This window comes from Urocitellus parryii, chromosome 12, assembly GCF_045843805.1.
Source record: "Urocitellus parryii isolate mUroPar1 chromosome 12, mUroPar1.hap1, whole genome shotgun sequence".
Taxonomy (NCBI): domain Eukaryota; kingdom Metazoa; phylum Chordata; class Mammalia; order Rodentia; family Sciuridae; genus Urocitellus; species Urocitellus parryii.
The window spans coordinates 41,997,936-42,023,478 of record NC_135542.1 but is presented as its reverse complement, the minus strand read 5'-3'; the positions used below and the strand labels follow the sequence as shown (position 1 = coordinate 42,023,478).

The 25,543-nt window shown below is 37.1% G+C and overlaps 1 protein-coding gene across 2 annotated transcripts in view; it reads left to right on the top strand.

Annotated features, from left to right (window-relative positions):
* Positions 1–25,543, top strand: part of Nbas (NBAS subunit of NRZ tethering complex) — a 324,194-nt gene that overhangs the window by 119,101 nt on the left and 179,550 nt on the right. For both annotated transcript variants that reach the window (XM_026396378.2, XM_026395637.2), the window contains 5 exons: positions 1,883–1,966; positions 7,016–7,169; positions 11,785–11,970; positions 12,886–13,059; positions 21,201–21,334. In XM_026396378.2, the coding sequence (XP_026252163.2) occupies positions 1,883–1,966; positions 7,016–7,169; positions 11,785–11,970; positions 12,886–13,059; positions 21,201–21,334 (732 nt within the window). The remainder of the gene's footprint in view (positions 1–1,882; positions 1,967–7,015; positions 7,170–11,784; positions 11,971–12,885; positions 13,060–21,200; positions 21,335–25,543) is intronic.

The window sequence follows — 25,543 nt, the reverse complement described above, 5'->3', positions numbered from 1 at the left end:
TACCAGGTCTACCTTTCACAGTTGGTCTCTGAGCAGAACTTGATTTTAATGTATTTTTGTAAATAGTTATTTTATCCATTTTTGTTCAGTGAAGATAACGAAAGTTTTTCTCTAGATTCCAAATCTTAAATAAATATTATTTTCCTGAGGGTCCCCTACTATTACTAATCATTTTAGTAATAATAGATGTTCTATCTCATATGTACTTTATATAGAAAATACAAATCTCAGTGTGTGATAGTTTTGTGAAATTCCTGTAGAAAACATTTTGTGTAGCTGAAGGAACCGTGTCGTGTCTGCTTTTAATTAGAAAAGGCATAATAGCTTGCTAGGTTCATTTCCCCCCTCACTCTCAATTCATTGCTCTAACATTATGTTGGAAGAGTGAGCATTGTCGTCATCATTGTGTTCAAATGTGACCCTTATTTTTCATTTTAGTGGTTTGTGATAAAGTACTAATTATTGATGACATGAAAGTAAAAATTTTTTATGTAGTGGCTGATGAAATTCTATCATTAAGGTTATTCATCTAAATCATCTGATTCAGAAATATGAACTCAAGCTTTTAGAGTATGTCTGGTACATATTTGCTAGATAGCATGGCCTTGCTGAAAAGCTGTGTTTTTATTATATAATAAACTTATACGTCTACTGAGGAAGCTGGACTTTGGATAATTTGCTCCAGTAATAAAGCAAGAGTGATGCTATTAATGAGTGCTCACTGCACCTTCCCAGACTCATCCACTTCACAGCTCTCCAGTTATTTCCTGTTACTTTTCACTTGAAGACCAATTTCTTCATGAACATAATTTTCAGATGTTTATGAAGTGTTTCTTGTGCAGAGCTTATGCCATCACCTAATAGGAGAAGTGCAGTTCTTTTTCTGAGGCTATAAATTTTAGGAAAATGCCATTGTTACTCAAATAAGAGAATGTTTTATTGAGCTATGAAGATAAGGTAGTTGAAGTTTGTTTTTAAAAATTCTGTCTTTCCTCAGAAGAATTCAGTAGTTTTTACTGATTTGTGGGTGTTAAAAGTAAAAGGGACCTTAGCAATAATGGTGAAAACACCTTTCTTTGGAAACTCTTGTGCTAAAGACTGCATAACTTGTTGAAGGATAATTTTTTTCGATTTGTATCAAATTGCTCCACTACCCTACTGTTTATTTCCCATTTCCTATTAAATTAAATTTGTCATCCCAAACAGTCAGAATTTCTTTGTCTTAGATTTTCTTTTATGTCATCTTCTAGTGATGTTTTTCAACCTGCAGAATAATTTCTCCACTCTTGCTGCTGCCTGTCTGTGCTATTCATTATCATAGCCAGTAACCGTGTGTGGCTACTTAAGTTTAAATGAATTAAAATTAAATAGAATTACTTAATTCTGTTTTTTAGTATCTGGAGCTGTATTTCAAGTGCCTATTAGATATACTGTGTTGGATGACACACAGCCCATTTCTATGATCACTGGGAGTTCAGTTGGGATAGCACTGATCTATATTGTAGGGTTTTGGGGTAGGGAACCTTTTATGTTGATGTGAAGAGTATGCAGTACAAGCTCTTCAAGAATTTTAGAATGTATGAATGGACATATATCTATACCATTCTTTTAATTATTTGCCATTTTTTTGTTCATAATTTTTCTTTTTCTTTTTGAAACTTATAAAGAGGAAGCAGTAGTGTGGTATTTCCCACGTATATGTTGCATGCAATGTGTATCATATGCCACTTAAAATACTATAAATGGAAATCTTGATGGTTAAGTTTACAGAGACACCTTTTGGTTTTGTATTTCTTGAGAAGCTAGTCATATTCCTTATGAAGCTAGATGATATGTATTTTAAATACTGTGTGTATATGTGCTTTCTTATTTATTTTTAAAGTTTTAGTGGTGACTCCTTGATGATCGTTCCTTGGCATGAACATAAACACAGAGCTAAAGACTGGTGCGAAGAATTGGAGTGCAGGTCAGTATGAGCCCACACCAGGCATCTGCATTTCTTTGTGGGATGGGTGAATAGATGGCCCTGTGAAAAAGTGACATATGATCACTTCTTGATGGTGCTCCCTGATTTGGAGCATTTGAGTAAAGTTAAGGGGAAAAACAAAACAACAAACTGTTGATTTGGTTATGTTGAAACTTTGCAATGAGAAAATATTAAATGTTACAAAGGGATTGTGAAACGGTTTTATTACAACTCTTCATTTTAGCTATTTTAATTTTTCAGGTAAACATTTTTTTCTCAGTTAAAGTGTGTGTGTGTGTGTGTGTGTATATATATATATATATACACACACACATTCACATATACATACATATACCTTTGTTTTTCATTTAGTTTTAATTTTCATTTTTATAAGATTGATCTTGGGGGGGGAACCTCAGGATGTGGAGATATAAGTATTGCAGAAGGGGATGGGAGATATGATACGGGAGTGAAAGTCCATATGAGAAACATTTGAATTCCTTTATTCCCCACTCCCCAAAATTGGACAAATAGTTCTTCATTGTCTCTCCTTCCATATTTTCCGAACATGAGACCAGAGGACCTCTAGTTAGCTGGAAAGCCTCCAGATTCCTGGATATCAGGTACAGTATAGGTGGGAATGAAGATACGGGTTTCAAAATCCAGGAATTTATATATATCCTGAATGCTGGAACTCTGTTTCCTTCATACTCCCTCCTCTCAGATGCACGAATAATCCCCAAGAAGTTTGGAGAATTCCTTTCTAGAGAAGTGGAGTAGCCTCTGGAATAGGACTCTAAATACTAAGGCATTGTCTCCAAAGGTTAGGGCACTATAAGGATATAGCAAATAAGCAGTTCTTGCCACATTCAGAGCTTCCTGATCATCTAAGGATAGAGTCCAGCAGGTAGAACAAATTAACTGGTGAGGAAAACATATCAAGTAGAATTCACAGAAATGCACCATGTTGACAGAAGGAAACTTCAAAAATTATAATATTCTCTGGGAGATAAGATTATATTTATTAGATAAATAGTTGTATAAAATGGGAACAAAGGCTTAAAGAGAACTTGGGACATTAAACGTATGGTTGTTGGTATACAAAATTTAAAGAATTGGAAAATTAAATCCAGGAGATTTTGTAGATATTAGAATGAAAATACCGAGCTAGAATATAAGAGAAGGATGCATTAAAAACAAACCTCTGTTAAAGTTACAGGCTTTTAAAAACACATAGATAATAAAGTAGATAAAATTATAAGAAATAATTCAGTTTCTATACTTAGAGTTGAAGGTTGTGAATATTCAGATTGAAATGCTTATTACATTGAAGCACAGCATTATAACCTTCAAGAATATCAGGGATACACTGTTCTAAAGAGACTACATGGAAGGAATTGGGGCTCAGAAGGACCTCAGACATCCAGAAAAATACAAGAAGCTTTAAGACAACTGGAATCCTTTTGAAACTTTTGAAGAATGTATCTTATATAGATTTCAATATCCAGTTAACTGCTTTCATATTTGATGATTTATGTATAGTTCATGAAATTTGTCACTCTTATATACCTTGTTTCAGGAAGCCATTCTAAGGTTTCCTTTATTAAATAGGGAGTGAAATGAGAAGAAAATGTCACTGGATTCCAAACTGGACTTTAATATATGCAAAAGCAAGGCCCTGGATAACATTGTGCCCAGTTGGGGGTGAGAGTAGGGGATAAGGGGGGCTTCAAGAATCAGGTCTTAGGGGGATGATATGTTGTAATGTAATTGAAATATCACTGCAAAATATTTTTTAAAATCCTTTTTTTATAGGTTGACAAAATATCTTCATGTTGTGCTGAGGATTGAACTCGGTGCCTTACACTTGCTAGGCAAGCACTCTACTACTGAGCCGCAACCCCAGCCCTCATTGCAAAATATTTTATATTTTAGTATTTGATCTTTTAGAAATTGGAAAAAAAAAAAGTAGCAGTGACTACATACACGCAAACAAGAGTGGAGAGAGTACAGTGGGTGTTAAGTTCAGGAAAAAACAGAACAACAGTTTCTTGTGTATTCATACAAGAATTTACTATCAGTGGAATTTTTTGGATAAAATGGGAACATTTTATTTATTGACCATATTTAACTAGAATTCTTTATTTACTAAATGTAATGAAAAATTGAAAGGTAGAGAAATTTAAAAAGGTGGAAGGTTGGTATCCATGGTGAGGAAAGTGAGATGATGGTGCTGCACAAATTCTCTCCAATTAAATAAGACTTTCCCCTCCCCTACCCAGTCTCCCAGCTCCTTTGAGATGATGCTTTTAATGGAGCAGCACTGGAAGCCCAGGACTGGACCCATTCATTGGGTTCTTAGTTTTCCTTAGCCTGTATCTTGTGATTCTAACAAGTAGATGCCAAGAATGAAGGTATTTCTTGTTAGACCAACCACAGCACTTAACTGGAAGAAACTCCAGAAACTATAAACATGTGAAGCCATGAAAAGATGATTTGGAAGATGATACAGATCTTGAGTAGTACAGGTCATTTGTTCTGTTAATTAGCATCTGTCTTTGGTTAGGTCCAGGGATTCTGAAGGAAGAAAAGGGCTGTGTAGTCCCTGTCTTCACGAAGGTGTGCCCCAGGTGGAAGTGCAGAGTACTATGAAAGACATGGCGGGCATTGTGGGCAATGCGAGGGGAAGCCTTAACCTTGGTGGAGGTTAGAATCCCTGTGGGGACTTGAAGAATTTGGAGAATAAGCAGGAATTAGCTCAGTGGAGATATGTTTGACAGTGAGGAGGGAGTGATGAAAGGCTAAAGGCAAGGCCCTCTTCAAGAACTGAAAATAAGAAATGTTCTTATTTTTAATCAGATTTCTGTTATAAAAAAAAACTATTACCTGAGGATGTCACAGATTTAGTTTTCAGTTCTGTTGCATTTGAAATGCCAGAAAAATATTTAGGAACAAGCAGCAGGAAGATCTTAGAGCTTCTAAGTGACGTCTGGGTTACAGGTAAAATATGGTAGTTGAATTGTCTGTGGTCATTTATATTTGTAGAGTTGCAGGGAGACCTGGAGAGAGTACACAGTAAGAAGAGAGCTGGGTTAAGCATTTGGAAGTGCTAATATTTAATGTTGGGTAAAGAGGATATTCTAGCAAAGGTGACCAAAAAGGAACAGCCGAAAAGATGAAAGGAATCCTGATTGTATGGCTGCTGGAATGAAAGGGAAGCCGATTCCTGAAGGAGAGAGCAGTTAAATCCTCTGAGATGGTGTTGAGAGGGAAATGGGTAAGGACTGAACAAAAGCATCAAAGGAACTCCGAGTTGCTGGTGGCTATTTTTCCCTGCTGAAAAGGGGCAGATTTAAAAAACTGCTTGGAGGAGTGATGTGGCTTTGTGTGTGGGGGAAAAATCCCTGGAAGAATACTAATGAAAATAGGAGGCTAGTTAAGTAAAGGATCATTCCACACGTGAGACTTAGTGTGGTGCCAGTTACAAGCACAGTGGCTTATCTTGGGTATGTGCCTAAGATGCCCAGGTACTTAGGTGCTTTGTGTCTAATCATATGCCACACCTGATGGAACCCCCCCCCCAAAAATAGTAACTATAAATAAACCAAATAACTATTAGGTTTATGCCAGGCAGTGTTGTCTATTTACTTAAATTACTTTGAATTTTTACAACATTTTGCAGTAGTATTAGCCCCACATTTTAGAATCAAAGGAATCCTAAGGTAGTTTTAGCTAAGTAACTTGCCCAGGGTTTCACAGCTTTCAGTGAGGAATTGTGTTGCATGTTCTGTAGCACACTTATAAGCTCATTTCCTTAATTTTTTCATGGATTATATTATTTGATATTTTATTATTTTTCAGGTATTGGGGGAAAATATTTTCTCCAGTTTGTTAGTAATACAGTGTGCTTACAATAAAGAAGTACCTTTAAAAATGAGAAGACAGATATCAGTGATATGTGTTCTACATACAAATGTTGATATAGCTCTGAGAAATCTTGGGGATTCCTCAGGAAGTTTTAATGTTATCTATAGAAGTATAGTAGGAAAAGACAAAAGAGGTGGCAGCATCGACCAAAATTATGTGGAACAGTTATCAATAGTAATTTTGTCAGATGGCTTGGTGACTATTTGGAACAGGAGGAAAAAAAACCTCCCAACTTCTGGTCTGTTTTGGGCATTGCTGAGCAGAATGTCATACAGATTTAGCAAAACACTTTAATATTATGCTGTGCTTCACCTATTTTGTTTGGTTATTTTGATGTGTAAACTTTAAATGATGTGTCCTATAAGGACAAATGGTGCCAATATAAGCTCACTTCCTTATAATCACAATAACCAACCACATGTGTTACCACCTCACTTTAGATGAATGAATGTCCCTAAAGGAACATGGTGTTTTCCTGGTCCATCTGGGGAGTCTGGTTACTTTAGTCTTGTCCCTTAACCATGGAAGGCAATTGTCTTTGATCATCCTCATAAAAACTCCTTATAATTTGTGGTCCTCATGATGTTATCACTGTGTGTGTTCCTTTAAGGTATTGTTCACTTTTCACTATTGTTCATTTGGTGGGGAATGTTATGGACTAGTCCTGTACTGGGCACACACCAGTGCATTGCTTCCATGCCAGGGCCTAGTAGAGGTATAATCCCAACCTAAATGAAGCGTTATTTTGTTATTTTATGTTCACGAAAACAAGATTTTGTAATTCCAACTCAAATTGAAGTAATCTGGGGGAAATTTGCTAACCCAGGCCTGGCTGGCCAGCACAGGTGATTTTGATTTAACCAGTTTGCTTTCCAGGGTGATTTTATTAATAGTTGTTTGATTTGTGGCACAATTGTTTTATGATTTTTACAATTGGGAAAAACTGTAGGAAAATAAATTCTCCCAAAGTGTCTTTTCCTGTAAGTATGCAAATACATTGGAGAAAACACATAAGGACACACACATAATCCCTCTGTCACTTATTTCCCCCTTTCTCTCATAAAATTAATTTTTTTCCTAGCATTCCAGTGAGTTGTTAATTGTTCCTTTTGTGATTTGCAGAGTGGTTGTTGAGCCGAGTCTCCAAGATGAAAGTGAATTTTTGTATGCCGCGCAGCCTGAGTTACTCAGATTCAGGACAGCCCAGCTTACAGTTGAGAAGGCTATGGACTGGTATCAGAGCAGAGCAGAAGAGATAGAGCACCATGCCGGGCAGGTGAGGGGAGAACTGCTGCTGCCCAGGGATACTGCAGTGTTGCTGGGTCCTTAGGGCTCAGCGTATGCAATGGATGTGGATAGCAAGGTCAGGAATCATGGAGGTCATTTGCAAGGGATGGAATGAGTGATTCTTATTACTTTTGTTCATTTATTCTTTGCCTCAGAAGTTTTTGTGGCTTTTATTTTAGATTCTTACAGAGCAAATATGTGCAAGAAAAGTTCTAAATTCTGTCCCTGTTTGTCTATGTATTAATTTACTGACATTAATTTAAAATACTTTTTCTACATAGAGTGCTTGACCAGTCCCATTTTACAGTGAGGTAATATGGTTGATTGTGATCTTGCCTTTCAGGAACCCTGTTCAAAGCTGTTTCTAATGTTTTCCTTAAAACTATACTCAATTTCTCTTAGACTTATGGACCTTTATTGAGATCCATAACTACATCAGAGAGGAGGCATGATTCAGAGATGAGGATTATACTGAGCTTAAGTTGCTGAATATGAATATTGACTCTTCCCCTAACAGACTTTGTGATTTTGTACCTTTTTTGTACTACCTCAATTTTCTCTTGGCATTAGTTCTAGTTCAGAGTTCATGAGAACAAAGAAATATACTTGAGAACATTGAAAACTCTGCCAATTGGCTGAACTTGGTAGTGTAGTATCTGTAATCGGTCATTTTGGAAGCTGAGGCTGGAAGATTGTGAAACACTGCTTCAAAATTACAAAAAGGGGGCTGCGGATGTAGCTCAGTGGTAAACTGCCTCTGGGTTCAATCTCCAGTACTTCAAAGGAACACTACCACTTGTGCCCCTCCCCTCACCCTAGTTCTGCTAATAATTGAGTGCTCCGTCAATGTAAGCCATAGTTAATTTCATCTTAAGAGAGCAGATTGGTAATTCAAAACAAAGAATGGTAAAAGGCACTTTAAAAGTCTCAAGGTTTTGGTCAGTAGATGACATTTCCTTTCTCCCCACATCCTGGCTTTGGACCTCCTCTCCCACCATCAGTCTTTAGTTTGACAGAAAGGTTGATTCTAGAGGTTCTGGCGAGCAATAGCACGTGGGAAGAAAGATGTAGATCCTTGTTTACATTTCTACTTTGTGTATCTGAGAAGGTCCAGTTTTCCACATGGTAGCCTTCTTGAATTCCTGCTTAATCTATTTTAGATTTATAGAAAAATAGTGTGTTACTGCGGAGTTCCACACACCCTTACTCCTCCCACCAAATTTTCCTTATTGCAAACATCTTGCATTTTAGTGGTACATTTGTTACAATTGATAAACCATTCTGTAGTGAATGGATGAACTATGATAGTTTCAGAGAATGGAATATTACTAAACACAAAAAATGAGTTCTCAAACCATGAAAGACAGAGGAACCTTAAATGCATATTACTAAGTGAAAGAAGCCAATCTGAAATGGCTACCTAGTATATAATTCCACTGTGTTGCATTCTGTAAAATGTTGAATTATAGAAACAACAAAAAGATAAGTGGTTGCCACTGGTTAGAGGAGTAGGCAGAGCACAGAATTTTTAGGGCAGTGAAAGTACTCTTAATGATACTAATAAAGGTGGATAAATGTCATTATATAATTGTCCAAATCCATACAATGTACAACACAAAATGTGAATCTAATGTTATCTGTGGCCTTGGATGGGATGAGGCATGTTGACAGTGGGGATGGTGTGTGTATAGGAAGTGAGGTGGGGCAGGAGGTATATTGGAACTGCAAAGAAGTTGTCTGTCAAAACTAGAAGAGAAAGGTGTTTTCCCCCACAGCAATCCAGCTTTGGAGACAATCTACTAGTGACATGTTCCTTCCCCCCAAAACAACAATGAAGTGTTCTGTGTGGTAACAACATAGCTTAAAAAAAAATAAAACAAAATTCTGCATTTTGATTTAAAAAAAAAAATGGCATTTCAACATGTACAGTCCCCAGAAGGCCAGTTGCCAAAAATGCACACACTTCCCTTGGCGTCTCCAGCTCCTTCGGCTCTCTGTGCCTGGTTTGTTTTGGCATCTCCATTTTCTGCAGGGTTATTCCCATCCTTGCTGGCCTCAGCTTCTCCCTTCTCTCTCCCTCCTTTTGAGCGTCCATTTTAGGCTTGGGCCCTGGCTTTGGAGGAGCAGGTTTAGCAGACAACTTGCAGATCTTGGCTTTATCTCTCTTAGCATCCCCTGCATTGGCAGTGGATGCAGGCGCTGGACGTGTGGATGCAGCTGTGTGCAGCTGTGGTCCACCCGGGGTCGTTCTTGCCGCCTCTTCACTCTGCTCCTGTCCTTGTCTTTATTTCTCCTCCTTCAATGGGTCTTACTACCCCTACCCACTTTTAGGGCAGAAAGTTCAAATCCTACCTCTTTTATAACTAGAAAAATAAGTTAAATCCATATTCTTCCTGGCTTCTTGTTTTAGCTTCTTGTTTCCATCACATCTCAGCCTAGAAATAGTCACTGTGCTCTTGGTAATCACTTTATCAATTTTTGCTTTCTTCTCTTTCCAGTCTGAATCCTTCTACAATACTACTCAGGCTAACAGTCCACCTCCTAATATCCAGTTCCCTCCGTTTCTCATTGAACATCTTGTCCTTTGACACCATTTACTACTTTCCTGACATCTCTTCTTAGGTGTATGTGACAATATTCCACTGTTTTCTTGTGCTCGTCTTAGCAATTTGTCTGCTCCTGTGGCTCACGTTCTTTGGCTTGTCTGTTATCACTATTTCTCAGATTGCTTCTCTTGTCACTAATACTTGTCTACAAGTGTGGCCCATTCAGATCTTCTCACCTGACACCACTCTGATTTATGTGCTGACAGTTCCCAAGTAGAATCTCCAGCCATGTACATTTACTTCAGCTGCGGGTTTGGTTTAGCTGTTTTTGCATCTGTGTTGGGCCTCTGCACTGATACACTCCACAAGCTCCTGAGCAGCAGCACATTCAGTTCAAGGTTCTCAGTTTTGATGATGATCCCTTGTGCCCATCCTTTGACTTAAAGGAAAAACCCAAGCCATCATTGTTGACTCCTCTTCCTTTTTACTCATGCTTCTCATCTGGTCTGACCAAACTTCTTAGTTTGTTTCCTAATATTGTTTTTCTCCTTGAGTGTCTTCAATTATACTGTCATGGTTTGGCTCCTTGTTATTTTTTTGCCCAGTATATAGTAAGTGTTCAACTAATACTTATCCCACATGAGTGAAGTAGCTAGTGAATGGGTGTGTGAATCAGGATATCTGTCAGGATTCCTCCCATGCTGGCAGCTGCAGTTCTCATGACTAGTCTCCCTGTTTTCAGTCCAGGCAATTTCAATTCATCATCCTGATTAATTCGTCATTCAGTAAATAGTATTCCAAAGTGTAAATCTGTTTGACAGGCCTCAGTGGAAAACCTTGGGTCATATTTTGTTTCAGGATAAACTGCAGATTCCTTAGTGTCACACTATCCTCTGATGTGGCACCTTCCTCTTTAGGACTCCAGCCCTCCTGCCCTTCATGTCACGCCATTCTGTCTGGTGGAGCTAGATGACAGTGCGCTCTGCCTGCCTGCCTCCCACGCTACTCTCCTTCCCTCTTGTGCTTCACCTCACTAAACCCATTGGTTCTGCAGAGCCCATTTAAAAGTTCCTCACCTGGGAAGCTGCACATCCTCAGGATGGGCTCAGTGCTCTTTGGATCCTGGTCAGTCACAGCACTTGACTCGCTTCTTCCAGCATTGACTGGTTGTTTTTCCTTCCTAGACTGAGGAACCATTGAAGGTAGAGGCCTTGACTTACTCAGCTTTGTGTTTAGTGCTTCTGATGATGTTAACTCACAGTAAGCCCTCAAAAAAATAATTTAGTCTAGGAGCCCGAAACTCAGGGTAGTGTGAAAGATCATGGGCATAGGCCATGGCAGATGTTTTTCCATGAGTCAGAGAACGTTAATCCATAAATTTTATCAAGGAATGGGACAAATGGCATTCTGTTGAGCCTCTAAAGGAAAATCATTCCTTGCTTTTTATCTCATGAAGCTTAAGTGAATTGAGTCAAATCTTTGTACCACAGTTAATCAGCAAATATTTATTGAATGCCTTCTGTATGGGAGGCACTGTGGAAGGAAAGTGTCTGAACGGGAAGCTGTGGGGATAGTTGCTGTTTTTGGAAACAGCAGTGTAGTAAAGTAAGAGTAATTTGGCTTTCTTACTATCTGTTGTTTTTCCCTCTCCTTGTTAATATGTTGTGAGAATTAGAGACATAGATGTTAAACTGTACTGTGAATTATGATGCTCTAGAAATTTAAGATGGTTATCTTTCCTTTGATATGTTTAAAAAATATTTTTATTTTTAGATGAACATGAGTACTTTATTTTATGTGGTACTGGGAAACGAACCCAGTGCCTCACACATGCTAGCCCAGGCGCTCTACCACTGAGCCACAACCCCACCCCTCCCCACTCCTTTAATATTTTTATCCTCAGTATTTCTTGCTGGTTGAGTCTTTTAAGAACTCTGTTTTTATGGTAAAAAAATATATTTTTAATGGAATTAAAAAATGGTCATAAGAATTAGATTCTGGACTGTTTTATACTTCAGAATGTCTAAGCCTGGAACTTACACTTGTTCTCGATTTTAGGTTGACTGTGCATTGTCACTTATTCGACTTGGAATGGAGCGGCATATTCCTGGTTTGCTAGTTCTGTGTGATAATTTGGTTACTCTGGAAACACTGGTTTATGAAGCTGGGTGTGACTTAACCCTAACCTTGAAAGAGCTCCAGCAAATGAAAGACATTGAAAAACTAAGATTACTGATGAATGGCGTAAGTTTTATTTTAAGATTTCTACTTAAGCATTCTCTGTACTTTGACTAATATAAGTCTTGAACCAAAAATGAAATGTTCTTCAAACTTGAAAACTGAGTACATAAAGGTTTCCTGATCTTCTTTTTCTCCCAAAATCAAACGTCATGGGTATGTTACTGAAGTGATGTAAAGCTGTGTTGACTATTTTGCCTGGCTTGCCTTTTCTCTCTCCATTCCTCTATCATCTGTCCCCTCTTTTCCATCCTCCTTTTTTCACTCCGACCCTAACTTTTTTTTTTTCGCTTTCTTTTCCCTGTAAGCAACCCAGTGAAACTTGGTTTGTTTTGTACGTGGGACTCCCCTTATGAGATTCAGGTAGATCTTTTGTGGTAATTAAAAGAAGTGATTGCATAATTTTAGGGATAATAAGTAAAATTATCAGTGTTATTTGAAGTTTTTTGAAGGTGGATATAAAGGAGCAAAATGAAAAGAGGAAAGGAATGGAGGGATTCTGGACTTTTCTAGATGTAGCTCCTTTCCAGACCTCTTTGCTCTTCTCCCTCCTTCTGTTCTCGTGCCTTTCCCCCTTTCCCCCTTCCTCTTGGTTTGAAGTCTCCTCTGCCTGTTCACATATTCTTCCTCTTCCCTCTTCTGGGTATCCTCTTTGCTCTGGACGACCTCATGACTATGTAGTGGCATGAGCAGATGGGCCACAGTGGTATTGTTGCTGTACCCCCACTATTCCCAGATAGAAGGTGACTCATTCTTTGATGCCTGTTGGTACATAAGTAAGTGGTGACCTGCAGTGTCTGTCTTAAAAAGTATGGCACAGCCCCTGTTGAACATCATCTAACTATTGGTAAACTTTAGGACTCATGTGGGATAATGCACTACTTAATGTTTGTTTTTTTTTTTTTTTTAATGTTCTTTCAGTGTTCTGAGGACAAATATGTGACAAGTGCCTACCAATGGATGGTTCCGTTTCTCCATCGTTGTGAGAAACAGTCTCCTGGTGTAGCTAATGAGCTACTGAAAGAATATTTAGTAACTTTAGCTAAAAGGGATTTAAAATTTCCCCTGAAGATATTTCAGCATTCCAAACCAGATGTAAGTAGAAACTCTAACTTAAAATTCCCTGCATTTTTTAAATTTATAGAAATAGGTTTTTTTAAAAAATGAATTTTTATAAGACTCTGCAGATAATTCTTTTTATACAGAAAATGGCTGCTCTTCTTTAAAAGTTTCAGTAGTGTAGTGTGAAAATTTTTCCAAAAGTTCAGAAAATTGTTTATTTATATTTGTTTTAAAGTTTGTGAACTATCTGCTATATGTTGGAAACTGTTAATACCAAGAAGATGAATAGTTAATAGGAATTCAATACCTATCATGTCTCAAGTGTTAAAAGTATCTATTTCATAGGATTATTAACTAAATATTTTATTATCTTAATATAGAGGAAAGGAAAGTTGTGATCTAAAGTGATTAGGTACTAGCCCAGGGTTACACAATAGGTAGAAGAACTTGCATTCAAATATAGTATTCTAATGCCACAACTGTTCTTAACTTTTACATTGTATGATACCACTAATAGGAGATGGTTTCTGCCCTTGAGTACATTCAAATAGTTTATGAAAATCTTTATGCTCTTATAAGGTATCTTGTAATTATTCTTAATTACTGTTTTATCTACTTAAAGACTACTGTATAACTTTGAATTTCTAAAGGGTTCACATTGGCTGATAGTAAAGTCATTTTGTTAAGTACAGCATACCTTTGCATTTGACAGTGTCTTAATTTAGCCACAAATCAAATATGCTATTTCTAGCGATAGTGCCTCCCTTTCTTTTGAGGGGCACTCAAGCAAGATGGCATGGTCACTTGAGTCCTGACTTTGTAGTAATTTTCAAAACATTATATTTGGGTTCAAGCAAAAAGCATTTCAGACTTTTTCCAATTTTAAATTCGCATTGAGACTATTTTCTTGCCCTATCCTTTATTAGTAAGTCCACTAAGATTTATGGTCATAGAGCAGTATAATGAAAATTTAAAGGAAAAAAATTGCTACATTGTACACTTTTGGTTTCTAAAAGGTTTGTCAGAAATATGTCTGTTCATTGGTTACTTAAAATTTTCCATCTTCTCATAAGCAATCTGCACTTAGTATTCTGGTTTTAAATGTGCGGTGGTTTACTGTGAGCTGAGGTGGGTTGCTTATGGCAGCAGAATACCATGCGAGAAGCAGGATAGATTGAATATGAATGTTTTATGAGGAAGAAAGAAGCAACTTTAAATTCTTTCCAGTAATCTTGTTTGTGATACTTCTTCCTCACAGAATCTTGTAAATCCTTTGTTTGTAGTCAACTTCTTGTTGTTTCTACTCTGCAATTTAGCATGAACCTTGTGAATAAACCATACAGTCATTTGCCTTTGTTGAAACATGTGAACATCAAAGCAGAGAAGCTGCAGGGCCTGTGCTTCCAGCCTGCCTCTGCAGCCTTGTTTCTCTCCAGGAGAACATGAGACCGTTCACAGTGAACTTCTTGACTCTTCACCCTGTCAGGCTCACTCTTGGCTTTCTGTATTTTATGTCATATTTCCTTTGTTTAGAATGATGATTCCCCCTTTTCATTTACTTCACAAGTAACTGCCTATCCTTCAAGTCCTGCTCTTTTAGATTCTCTCTACTGTGAAATCTTCCTCGACTTCTCTGTGCTCTGACAGGTCTTTGTACTTGCTTCTATTATAGCCCTTATCATACTGTGTTGGGATTATTTGTTCATGTTTATCTTTCTTTTATTCCTTCTCTTTATGTCATTCATCTCTTTATTACCAGGAAATAGCATGCTGCCTAGTAGTGAACAAGAGCTCCGTTCACTTTGGCAGAACAAATGTAGGAATGAAGGATTGAAACTTCATTTCTTTGGGGGTGCTTTAGATCACTTGTTTATATTTATTTACTTGACTAAGATTGTACTGGGAGTATTGTTTGTAGTTCACTTAATTTTTTATGAAAAGAAGGTACCTTAGATCTGCCGTGAATGATGCACAGAGTATTTTAATAATTTAACAGCAGCAATGGCTTCTGTATCAGACAGCTTAGATCAAGTATGCTGCATTAACAAATGATCTCTGTGTTAATACTGTGCAACAGCAAATACGATTTTTCTCACAAGTGTCATATCTGCTACAGTTGGGCTTCTGTATTCCATGTGTTATTTACTTGGCAAATCAGGCAGAAAAATTATTTTCTATCCTGTGGCCCAGGAAAACAGTTTAGACTCCCAGTGGCTTTTAAAGCTTTAGCTGAAAAAAAAGGATCTCAAGTTGCTTCCTCACTTTCCCCTGGCAGAAGAAAGTCTGATTGCCATGCCTGACATTAAAGGTCAGAGAAGAGCAGTTCTTTCATGGGAAGAGGGAAGCTAATACTTAGGAGCCAGAGTCACAGTGATAAGGAAGGTCTTAAAACTCCTCTGCACCTGCCTGACGACGTCCTTCTAAATCATCTCGTGGACCTCAAAGTTTATTCTACTTTATAACTCCTAAAACACTCTTCTGATTGTAAGCCATTGCTCTGTGACTGAATCTGTCATTGGAAAGTGAAACTTGGCGTGGGGGGCGGGGGTTCTGGGCATTAATGTCATGGGGACATCATCCTGCCTTCTCAGAGTTTTCTGTCTTCCAAACTGGTGACTTTTGAATGTTTCTGTGCATGAGAACCATGTACACATTAAAAAGAGTTTTTATGCCTTTTCCAGATACAATGGAGTAGAATTTGGTGGGTGGGGTCTTGGGGTATGCTTTTGATAATTTATCCAGTGATTTGGATGGAAAGCCAGGGCTGGGAACCACTGTTTCAAATGTCCTTTCTTTTAACCAATGGGAATTGATTTTAGCTTTGCTAAAGTACCATCTTTTAAGTTTGTTTCTAATTATAATTCAGTGGGCAATTTTAGTTTTAAAATTATATTTTCTAATTTAATATTTACTGTAGAATAAAATGTAAAGATAGAAATAATGTTGTTTCTGACAGCATCATTGACTAAATGCTCTGAAAATTCTTTTACTCTAAAGTATTTAAAATTTCTCATTAAATTATTGAAAACATGTTTACCTGTGGTGCTGAGCTTCAGAGAAAGTAAGGGGAATTCCTGCTGGCCAAAAGTGAAGCAGAAGGAAGTCAGTGAAACACTGAGGAGAAGTTAGTGGTTGTGTGGGTGGGGGTGTGGTTTTCTGTTCTACTCCAAATGGCAGCATTGTCGGTGAAAGTGCAGGATAGAAAGCTTCATACCCGTGGGCATGTGAGGACCACCAAGAGGAGTGACTGTGCTGGCATGTACTTTTCATTAGAGGGGTGGGGATGGGCAGCCCTCCTAATAGAGCAGTGTTAAGTCAAATCTGTTATCTGCGATAAAACTGGACCTGGTTCTCTTGGTGATAGCAAAAGCAAAACTTCTTTGAGGGACTCACATTTGAACAGATGTGTAAGAATATTACAGATAAATCTTGGTGAAGATGAGTTTACAATGCAGTTTTACAAAACCCAAGGAAAATATCTATAGGCAAGATTGAGTGGGCAGAACCTTGCTCCCCTTCCACTCTTGATAACAGATGATCAGATATAGGCTATGAAATACATATTTTCAATACTTAAAATATGAGGAAAGGAACAAAGACATGAGAAGGAATGGAGAAACTGAAAAAAATTAGCTGAGATTTGAAAATAAGCCATTTAGAACTTATAGAATTGAAATTGTAATAAAAGAAAAAATTTAAATGGAGGAATTCAAAGGAATTTAAGACAATTTAAGAAAGAATTGAAACTTGGAACACAATTTAAGAAACTATCTGCAATGTAGAACATAAAGTGAAAAGACATGGAGAATAGGCAGGGCAGGTCTGATGTAGGACTAGCAAGAATTCTAGGAAGAGAGTCTGATGGTCTGTTCATGTCCTAGTACAGTGTTGTTTTAATTATAGAGAATTGGGAGTATTTATTTTTGGTACCTGGGATTGAACTCAGGGGGCACTCAGCAACTGAGCCACACCCCCAGCCGTATTTTGTATCTTGGAGACATGGTCTCACTGAGTTGCTTAGTGCCTCGCTTTTGCTGAGTCTGGCTTTGAATGCAAGATCTTCCTGCCTCAGCCTCCTGAGCCAATGGGAGTACAGGCATGTGCCTCAGTGCCTAGCTGGAGTATGTCTAATGTCTGATAAGGATAGTATTTCTTTGTAGTTTTGTGGGTTTTTTCCCAACTAATTTTTTAAGCTGTTCTTGAATATTTTTTTCCACTTAAACTTTGGTATCAGCTTGTCTAATTCCATGACAGCTTTTTTGTATTTCCTTGTGATTATATTGAATCTATAAATTAACATAGGGAGATTACTATATTAATGTTCAATCACCCTCTTCAAAAGTAGGATATTTTATTCTATTTGTTTGCCTTTTAAAAAAATGTTTCAGGAGTGGTTAAAATTTTTGATGTTTTGCATATTTTTACATTCCTAAGTTTTTAATTTTCTGTCCCTCTTACAAAATGAAGTTTTCTCTTCCTTCACTTTTTTTTTATGTGTGAATATGAAAGCTGTTTGCTGCATGTGAAGTTTGTATTCTTCCTCACTGACTTCTTATATTGCTTCACTCTCTGGTGTTTTCTAGGTATTCTATCTTCTGTGTTCTTATCTACATGTCTATAATATATAATATTAAGTTTTTAGTTTTTGAAATTGATTCTCTTGCATTTTACCTTGCTTTGTAATGCAGACTTGAGCTGCCCATGTTTGGAAGGCTCATTGTGTCAAGTTAGAATGTCCTGCATGGACTGTATTCTTTTAGTTTAAGAAAGGGCAAAAGGTGGTTTAATAGTGACCACTGAGAAGTTGGGAAAAGGATGATGAAGATAAGAGCAAGTGTGTCTTAGCTTGTCTACTGTAAGACTTCATGTAGGCAGTCTGACGGGCATAAGGAAAAGTGTCTTATAAATTTGAGCATTGATTCATGTACACAATAGATTGTATTAAGGAAGATATGCTGAATGCTATAAGAGAAAAATAAATAGCATAAGAATACAGAGAAAATGGGATCTTTGTATAAGAGGAATAGTTTTTTTAATGAACTAGCATGTATTGAACCTATGCAGGGACCATGGACACCTGGGAAAGTTCATTTTAAGTCACAGTCAAAAGGAAATAAAACTAAATACCTAGGTAGGTATAGGACAGTTGGTAAACCTATATTCTTTTTACTTATTTTTTATTCTAATTTATACATGACATTAGAATGTATTTTGACACATCATACGTAAATGGGCTAACTCCTCATTCTTGTGAGGTACATGATATAGAGTTACGCAGGTCATGTAATCATGTATGCACATAGGGTAATATCTGATTCATTCTATTATCATGTAAACATATGTTCTTGAGAAGACATTTCAGGTAGAAGTGGACTGAGACAGTAGATATAATCAAGCTTACATAGTATTTAGATTAAAGCAAGTATAGTCAGCCTTCTGTGTCCGTGGGCTCTGCATCCATTGCTCAGATTTCCATGTGCTTAGAATTAACCTACCATGAGAATCAACCAACCATGGATCAAACATTTAAAAAAAAAATCTGTACTTAACACACACATTTTTCTTGTCATTATTCTCTAACTACAATATAGCAACTATTCACCTAGCATTTACATTGTTTTAGGTATTATAGGTAATCTAGAGATCAAGTAAATATACAGGTGGATATGTGAAAATCATATGTAAATGCTATGTCGTTTTACATAAGGGATTTGAGAATCTGCAGATTCTGGTATCAGCGAGGGTTCTGGAGTCAATTCCCACAGATACCTAGTGCCTCTTGGAATTTAATTTGGGTAAAACAAAACTTTGTATAGGGTATGTGGTTCTTGGCACTACAAAGATGGCATATAGCCATGAAGAAGTTTTTGGAAAAGCAAGAAGGTCATTCTTGACCCTTCTCATTGAAAGACTACTAAAGGATTTTTTAGCATAAGCCTTTGAGTATATATGATTAAGTACAAACTCTAGAACATCGAACTTAAAAATGACTCTGTAAAATGTGTCCACTGCAGGAAGCCTGAAGATCAAGTAAAACATCAAGGATTTGGGCTTGTTTTCAGATGGTTTCCCAAATTGTTTTTTGACTAAATCTAGTTTGAGTGTTTCATCTTCCTGAAGTGTGTTCTTACCATGTGCAAGTTAGTTATTACCATATTCCCCCCATTCTCCTCAGTCTCCCTGCATGCAGGTCAAAGTCCCCTGCAGGATTGTGAGAGCTTGTGTTGCTTAGTTCTGGCTCTGGAGCCAATGGCCTGGATTTGAATCATGACTTTGCCACTTCCTTGCTTTACAAGCATGAGCAAATCATCTGATCTCTCGGCACTTTGGATTTCCCTTAATGTACAATGGAAATAAGACTAGCAATAATCTTAGAGGGTTGTTATGAGGATTTATAAATTAATGCATGCAAGCACTTAGAAGTGGAAGCTGGCACAAAATAAGAAACTAAGAAAAGTTATTTTTGTTAATTTATAATAATACCCATTTTTATTCTCTTGTCCTTTTGTTACCAGTTAATCACTTTGTAACTCTGGGCAGTCCTTCGTCAGATATTAGTGCCAACTTAATGACGATAAGTGTTTTCTTAATACCTGTGGACATGTATATAAATCTTTTGACTCGGCTGCTTTAGAAAACTTTGTTTCCCTGGTAACCTTGAATTTTTTTATTTGCATCCATTAATTTGAGTTTTTCTTTTTCTTTTTTTTTTTTGACTTAATAGAAATTTATTTCCTACAGCTCTGGAGACTTAGTCAAAATTGAGGTACTTGTAAGGTAGATTTCATTCTGAGCCTTATGCTCATGGCTTATAGGTGGCTACCATTGTCCTGTGGTTACATGTCCTTTGTGCTTGCAAGAAAGAGGAAGAAAGGTGTGCACCACATTGAGGGTTAGGGCGTCAACATTAGGGGGAAGTGGGGGACACCCTTCAGTCCATAGTGCCCCCTATAGAGAGGTAATGAAAAATTGGGAGTAGTTAACTATTGAAAACTCAGGCTAAACAGAAGGCCTCTTTAGTAGCTGTCAAAGTCCCATCTTCTGCAGTGGGAGTGGGAGAGCAGGGAAAGCTGAAGACCAGGGCCTGTGGGTGCAGCTCAGTGGTAGAATGTTATTAGCATGTAGGAGGGAGGCCCTGGGTTTAATCCCCAGTAGAAACAAATATTGACTTAAGTTTTCTAAGAAAATGCCTTTGTTTGGCAGATCTCTCCATCACTTTCCCATCTGTTTTGTGTATATTGGGGAGTTTCTACTAAAATGCTGAAATGCAAGAGATCATTATTACAGAAATTATCCTAAATTTTTTGTTGAAAACAACTCTAAAGTAGTTTCAGGCTTTCATTTGGTTTCTGTGGTGGTAAAGTGTAAGTACTCTGCATGTATTTATTTACCTAATCCTCTCAAGCTTTCATTTTAGTTTCTGTGTTGATAATGTCTTCCACATTTAATAGTTGATTTAGCCTTCACTACCCCCCCCCCTTGCTTAGGAAGGTGTTGTTAATATTTGTGTTATAGAGGAGTAAAACAAGGCACAAATTGGTTATTTTTGTATCTCAGAAAATACTGCAAGAATGGATATCTGTTGTTTGCAGGGAGAAATGGTGTATTCTGTATAGAAAGTGGCCTGAAGTGGTCATTTTTCTGCATCAGAAATAGATTATGTTCTGTGGTTTGTGTACAACTACATTACAGTTGGACTTGTGAACAGAATGTCAGTACTGTGTAGTTAAATGAATAATGTATAGTTCATACTGAAAAAAATAGGTTCTAGCATTTTTAAATATTATTTAAAGAATTTTATGTTTTTGTAATTGGAACCCAAAGAATTTGGCTCCAGGGTTAGAAATGTTATTTTTAATGAATTGCATTTTCAGTTCACTGTGCTTTTCCTCTCTGCTTTATCTTGAAAGGGTCATAAATTGACAAGTCTGTTTTCAGCAGATGCAAAGCTTATGGGTTACAAATTATCTATTCTAGCTGATTCTGTAATTAAAATGTGATTTCATTTAGAATTATTAAAGACCCCAAAGTCTTTAAGCTGAACAAAAATCAAGATTTGTTTCTGTGGCTGATTAATTGCGCTATTTAATATTCTATTGGCAGTGGTACTGGGCTAGGGAGAAATAGACTGTGAATCTATTGACATTTAGTACAAAATGCTTTATTTTTTCTAGCTGAAGCAAAAAATTATTCCTGATCAGGATCAGCTGATGGCAATATCGCTAGAGTGCATCTATAACTGTGAACGAAATGATCAACTCTCTCTTTGCTATGACATCTTAGAATGTCTGCCACAAAGGGGATATGGGTAAGAGTCCATAGGCCAATCTTACTGTCCTTTTATTCTAACTTTTAAAATGAAAACATTGCTTCCCCAAATATTCATCATAGAGAATTTTTGGAATGTGAAAGAAATACAAAGATGAAAATAAAATCATCTGCACTTCTGTTGTGTAGAGATAAACTCAAGTTCTTCTACCATTATATGGGAAGTTCTAGAATATTTTATACTATAATTACAACTAAGTTATATAATTTTGTTAAACTTGATAATTATCTGTTAAAAAATAAAAACGCCATCTTGACAAAAGATTCTTTTTAGCTGGGTGTGATGTGGTGGCACATGCCTTTAATCCTAGTGGCTCAGGAGGCTGCGGCAAAATAAAAAATGGAGATGTGGCTCAGTGGTTGAGTGCCCCTGGGTTCAATCCCTGGTATCCCCAACCCCAAAATATTTTCATTAGTGGATTGGTACTGATTGATTTTGTTTTCAGTTGTGTTTTAATTGTCATATTTATCTGCTAAAAGTGTATTTATTCTGTGAATTGTTCTTGGTGCTTACTTGTGTTAGTCTTCGGGGGACCTGTACTATTGATGGATGAATGTGTATAATTTTTAAGTACTTTTATGTTTAAATGGAATCTTATATATGTGCTTTTTGATTATTGACTTGGATGCAAATTGGAAGTCAGGTAACAGTCATTCCTTTAATCCTTTAATTCTTTTTTAAAATCTAGCATATAATACAATTTTTACATCTGGAAAAGAATTCACGTTGCTTACAACACTTGAAAGACCAGGAAGGGAAAATCAGCAGGCCTGTTCTAAGCCTTTGTAACTTAAGTCATTTAACCTCTTGTCATTAATTTTCTTATTTGCAAGATAAGATACTTAAACAGGAAAGCTCCTTATCCATTTTCTCTTTCCTTGTCTGTCTCCTGGCCTTTCTAGAAAATATTTTTTTATGAAAGTAGACACCTGTTTTGCAATTCGCTGTGAAATAATTATCATGCAGTCATTAATAGTACTGAAATCAGATGAAAAATTAATGGTAAAGCAAGATAGTAAAGCATTATCCCAGCGACTATTTTTCTTTTATTTTTAAAGGTGAAATTTACATTTATAAAGTCAAGGTCTGACTGCCATTTTCTTAGCCATCTTAGCCAGGCTGGCATTACTTAGTCAAATAGCCTGACATCGCATGTCTGTCTTACGATGTGATGCAGCATGAAGAACCTGGTATTTCAGTGCCCTGAGGAGTAATTGTGCTAGAATTGTTCCCTCTGGATCTATTAATCTTTTCAGCCAGTTTATAGTTGAAACAGGAACTAGAAAGACAATTTAAATAGCCATGAAGAAAATAGTAAGGTCAACATAGAATATGGAACTTTCTGCAAGTCAGTTGGTCTTTTCCCTAAAGTAAGTTGTTACTGAAAAAAAGAAGTGAGGTGCTGTTGTAAAATACATGATCCCCTCTTAATTTTTAAAAATGATGTAATGTATGAACATAGTTGAAACCAGGCAGTTTAACACTTGATAGTAGACAACTGTTGATGGCCTTCTTTCTTCATCCTTAAATACCTGCCTTCAAAAAAGCAGATAACTTTCATAATTTTTATTATCTTGATATTATGCTTGCTGTTAATATTGCAATTTTAGATCATTCTTGGTATGCTTTTATGGAAATACTTTCCTTTTTCTGTTTGTATTCCTCCTATTTTTTTTGTCATTACAATTATGCATTTGGGCTGGGGATGTGGCTCAAGTGGTAACGCGCTCGCCTGGCATGTGCGCGGCACTGGGTTCGATCCTCAGCACCACATAAAAATAAAGATGTTGTGTCCATCGAAAAACTGAAAAATAAATATTAAAAAAATTGTCTTTTCTCTCAAATTATGCAATATTGTTTACAGTGTTAGGTGTTTTTGTTTCCTTTTGATACAAGTTTGTTTTCCCTGGATTGGGTAATCTCCTATTACTTTTTTTTTGTCCTTCAATCTTCCTAATACCATGATCACACCCTTCCAGTAGGTAGAAGGCTAGACTGCGTGTGCAATTACAGGTGCACGATCTTTTTCCTGCAAGGTCTGAAGGTACTGCTGTTGTCTCCTCCAGGTTTTTGAGAAGCCCAGTGCTATTCTGAATCATAGTGCTTTACGTGTGGTTTTCTTCCTTTTTACAGGGTTTCCTATCTTATCCTCGTCCTTAGTGTTCTGAAATACCTTAAAAATGTTTTCTTGCAAGTCTGAATTTGTTATGTTGTTCATTGACTAGTCTACTCCATTCTGGAAGCTCATAACTTTCAGTCCTGTGGGAAATATATTTTTTTCCTTAACGAGATTATTTGTACTTTTCTCCTCAAATTCCTGTTTTTCAAAAGTTAGATCTGTGAATTTTGTTATTTAACTGTAGCTCTCATTTAAGACCTTTTACTGCCCTTTTCATTCTGTTTCTCACCTTTGATCTGGGATATTTCTTTAGTTTTATCTTCTAATTCAGTTTTTTGAATTTTAAAACTTGTTTACCTTTTTAATTTAAATTCTAAGAACTTGTTCATTAAAAAAAAAAAGTCCCCATCTTGTTTCACAGATGCATGGATACACGTTCTTCTGCTCTCTTTGATCCTCACCTCAGTTTCTGGTTCTTCATATTCTATTGTGTTTATGCCTTTACTCTTAGGAATGTTTTTCTGTTTTTATTCTTGATGAGTAATTTATAGTTAAAGCCCCAAACAGCTGATTGGAAGCCTTGTATTCATAGAGAGCAGGCTTGTTTCTAGGTGAACCTTACCTTAACATGGTCAGGAAGGGATATTTAAATGGGCGAGACCCTAAAATGCTAACATGTGTATTTTCTCTTTTGTTAACTCAGAATACTACCTCTTTTCCGCCCTTTCCATCTACATGTCTTGTACTTTTTAGTACTGGGGTGTGCCTAATCCAGCTGTCCACAGTATGAAGTCCCTCTGTTCTTCCAGGTGTGGAAGAGTGGACTGCCTGTGTGAGATAAAAGGACTATAACCAGTGCGCACGTGTGTGCTTATGTTTTCAGAAATTCCCGCTGCTTCCAGCCCTTGGCATTCCTTTTTCCGCATGTGTGCTGGCTTCCCATTCTGCTTGCAGTTGTTACTTCTCTGCTTTATGTCTATAGCCACCTAATTTGCATCTCCAGATTTTCTGTGCATCTCTTATCCATGTTGTCTCCTTTCTCTTTCTGTTCCTTGTGTGTACACCCCCAGTTCCTTTTGCTGTTTCACTTACCATCTTTTAAATGGAGTTTGGAAAGCAGTAGAGATAAATGTAGAGCTCCTTCTGTCATATTTAATTGGAAGGCCTTTTAGCTCTGTTTCTGTAGTTCTATGATCTGTGTTCCCTTTTTTGAGAAGCCCAGCCCCTTCACTACAGCACTACTTGCAGCTGGGTTGCCAGTCTTGTCTCAGTTTTCATTTTTTTAGAGAAGTGATATATCTTACATGCTGCCTGTTAGGTTACAGAAACATTGGTGATTTGTACATCGGGTCATTCCTTTCTCCTTGTCAAAGTTCTAAGTTCTGACCATTAAGAAAGGATCTCAGCATTCATCCTGTTAATGGTAAAGCTGGATGGAGGTCGAGTAGTACTGAGTTACCTCCCTTCTTCAGTTGGGCTTGGGCATCTCTGTGTAGGGAACTTGGTATTACTCAGACCTATGCGAGTATGGCCAGTCTCTCCTTCACATCCCTGGTAAAGAATGGCAGTATATAGCAAGTATGCCTCTAACAGTCATGTCCTTCAGGAGGCAGCAAAAGGCAGGTAAAATGGAGTGTATTATAGACATTTTGCAGCAAAGTGTGATTACCCACAGTTGAAAAACTTCAGTGTGAAGGATTTCAGAATTTCCTTCTATACAGGGCAACGTGATGCAGAGGCTACTCCCTAACCTATTTTTCAGAGAGTAAGTCCTTGAAGGATTTCTGCTTCAATGAGCTGGGTGGGAAACTCGGTGGTTCTCAACTTGATGCCTCCTGTCTTGGTCCTAAGTGAACTAGACCAAATCATTGAAAAGAATAATCACTTATTCAATGTCAATTCACAAAGGAAGTACACTGCTTTCTTTGGTATCGATGACTATGCTACAGAATGATAATTTTAAAAAGATTACTGATGAAGGTGTACATTAATGAAAGGTAGCTCTGACGAATGACTATAGGTAGTCTATACCTGACTTTTCACTCTGTTTGAAGCCTAAGAAGGTAGTG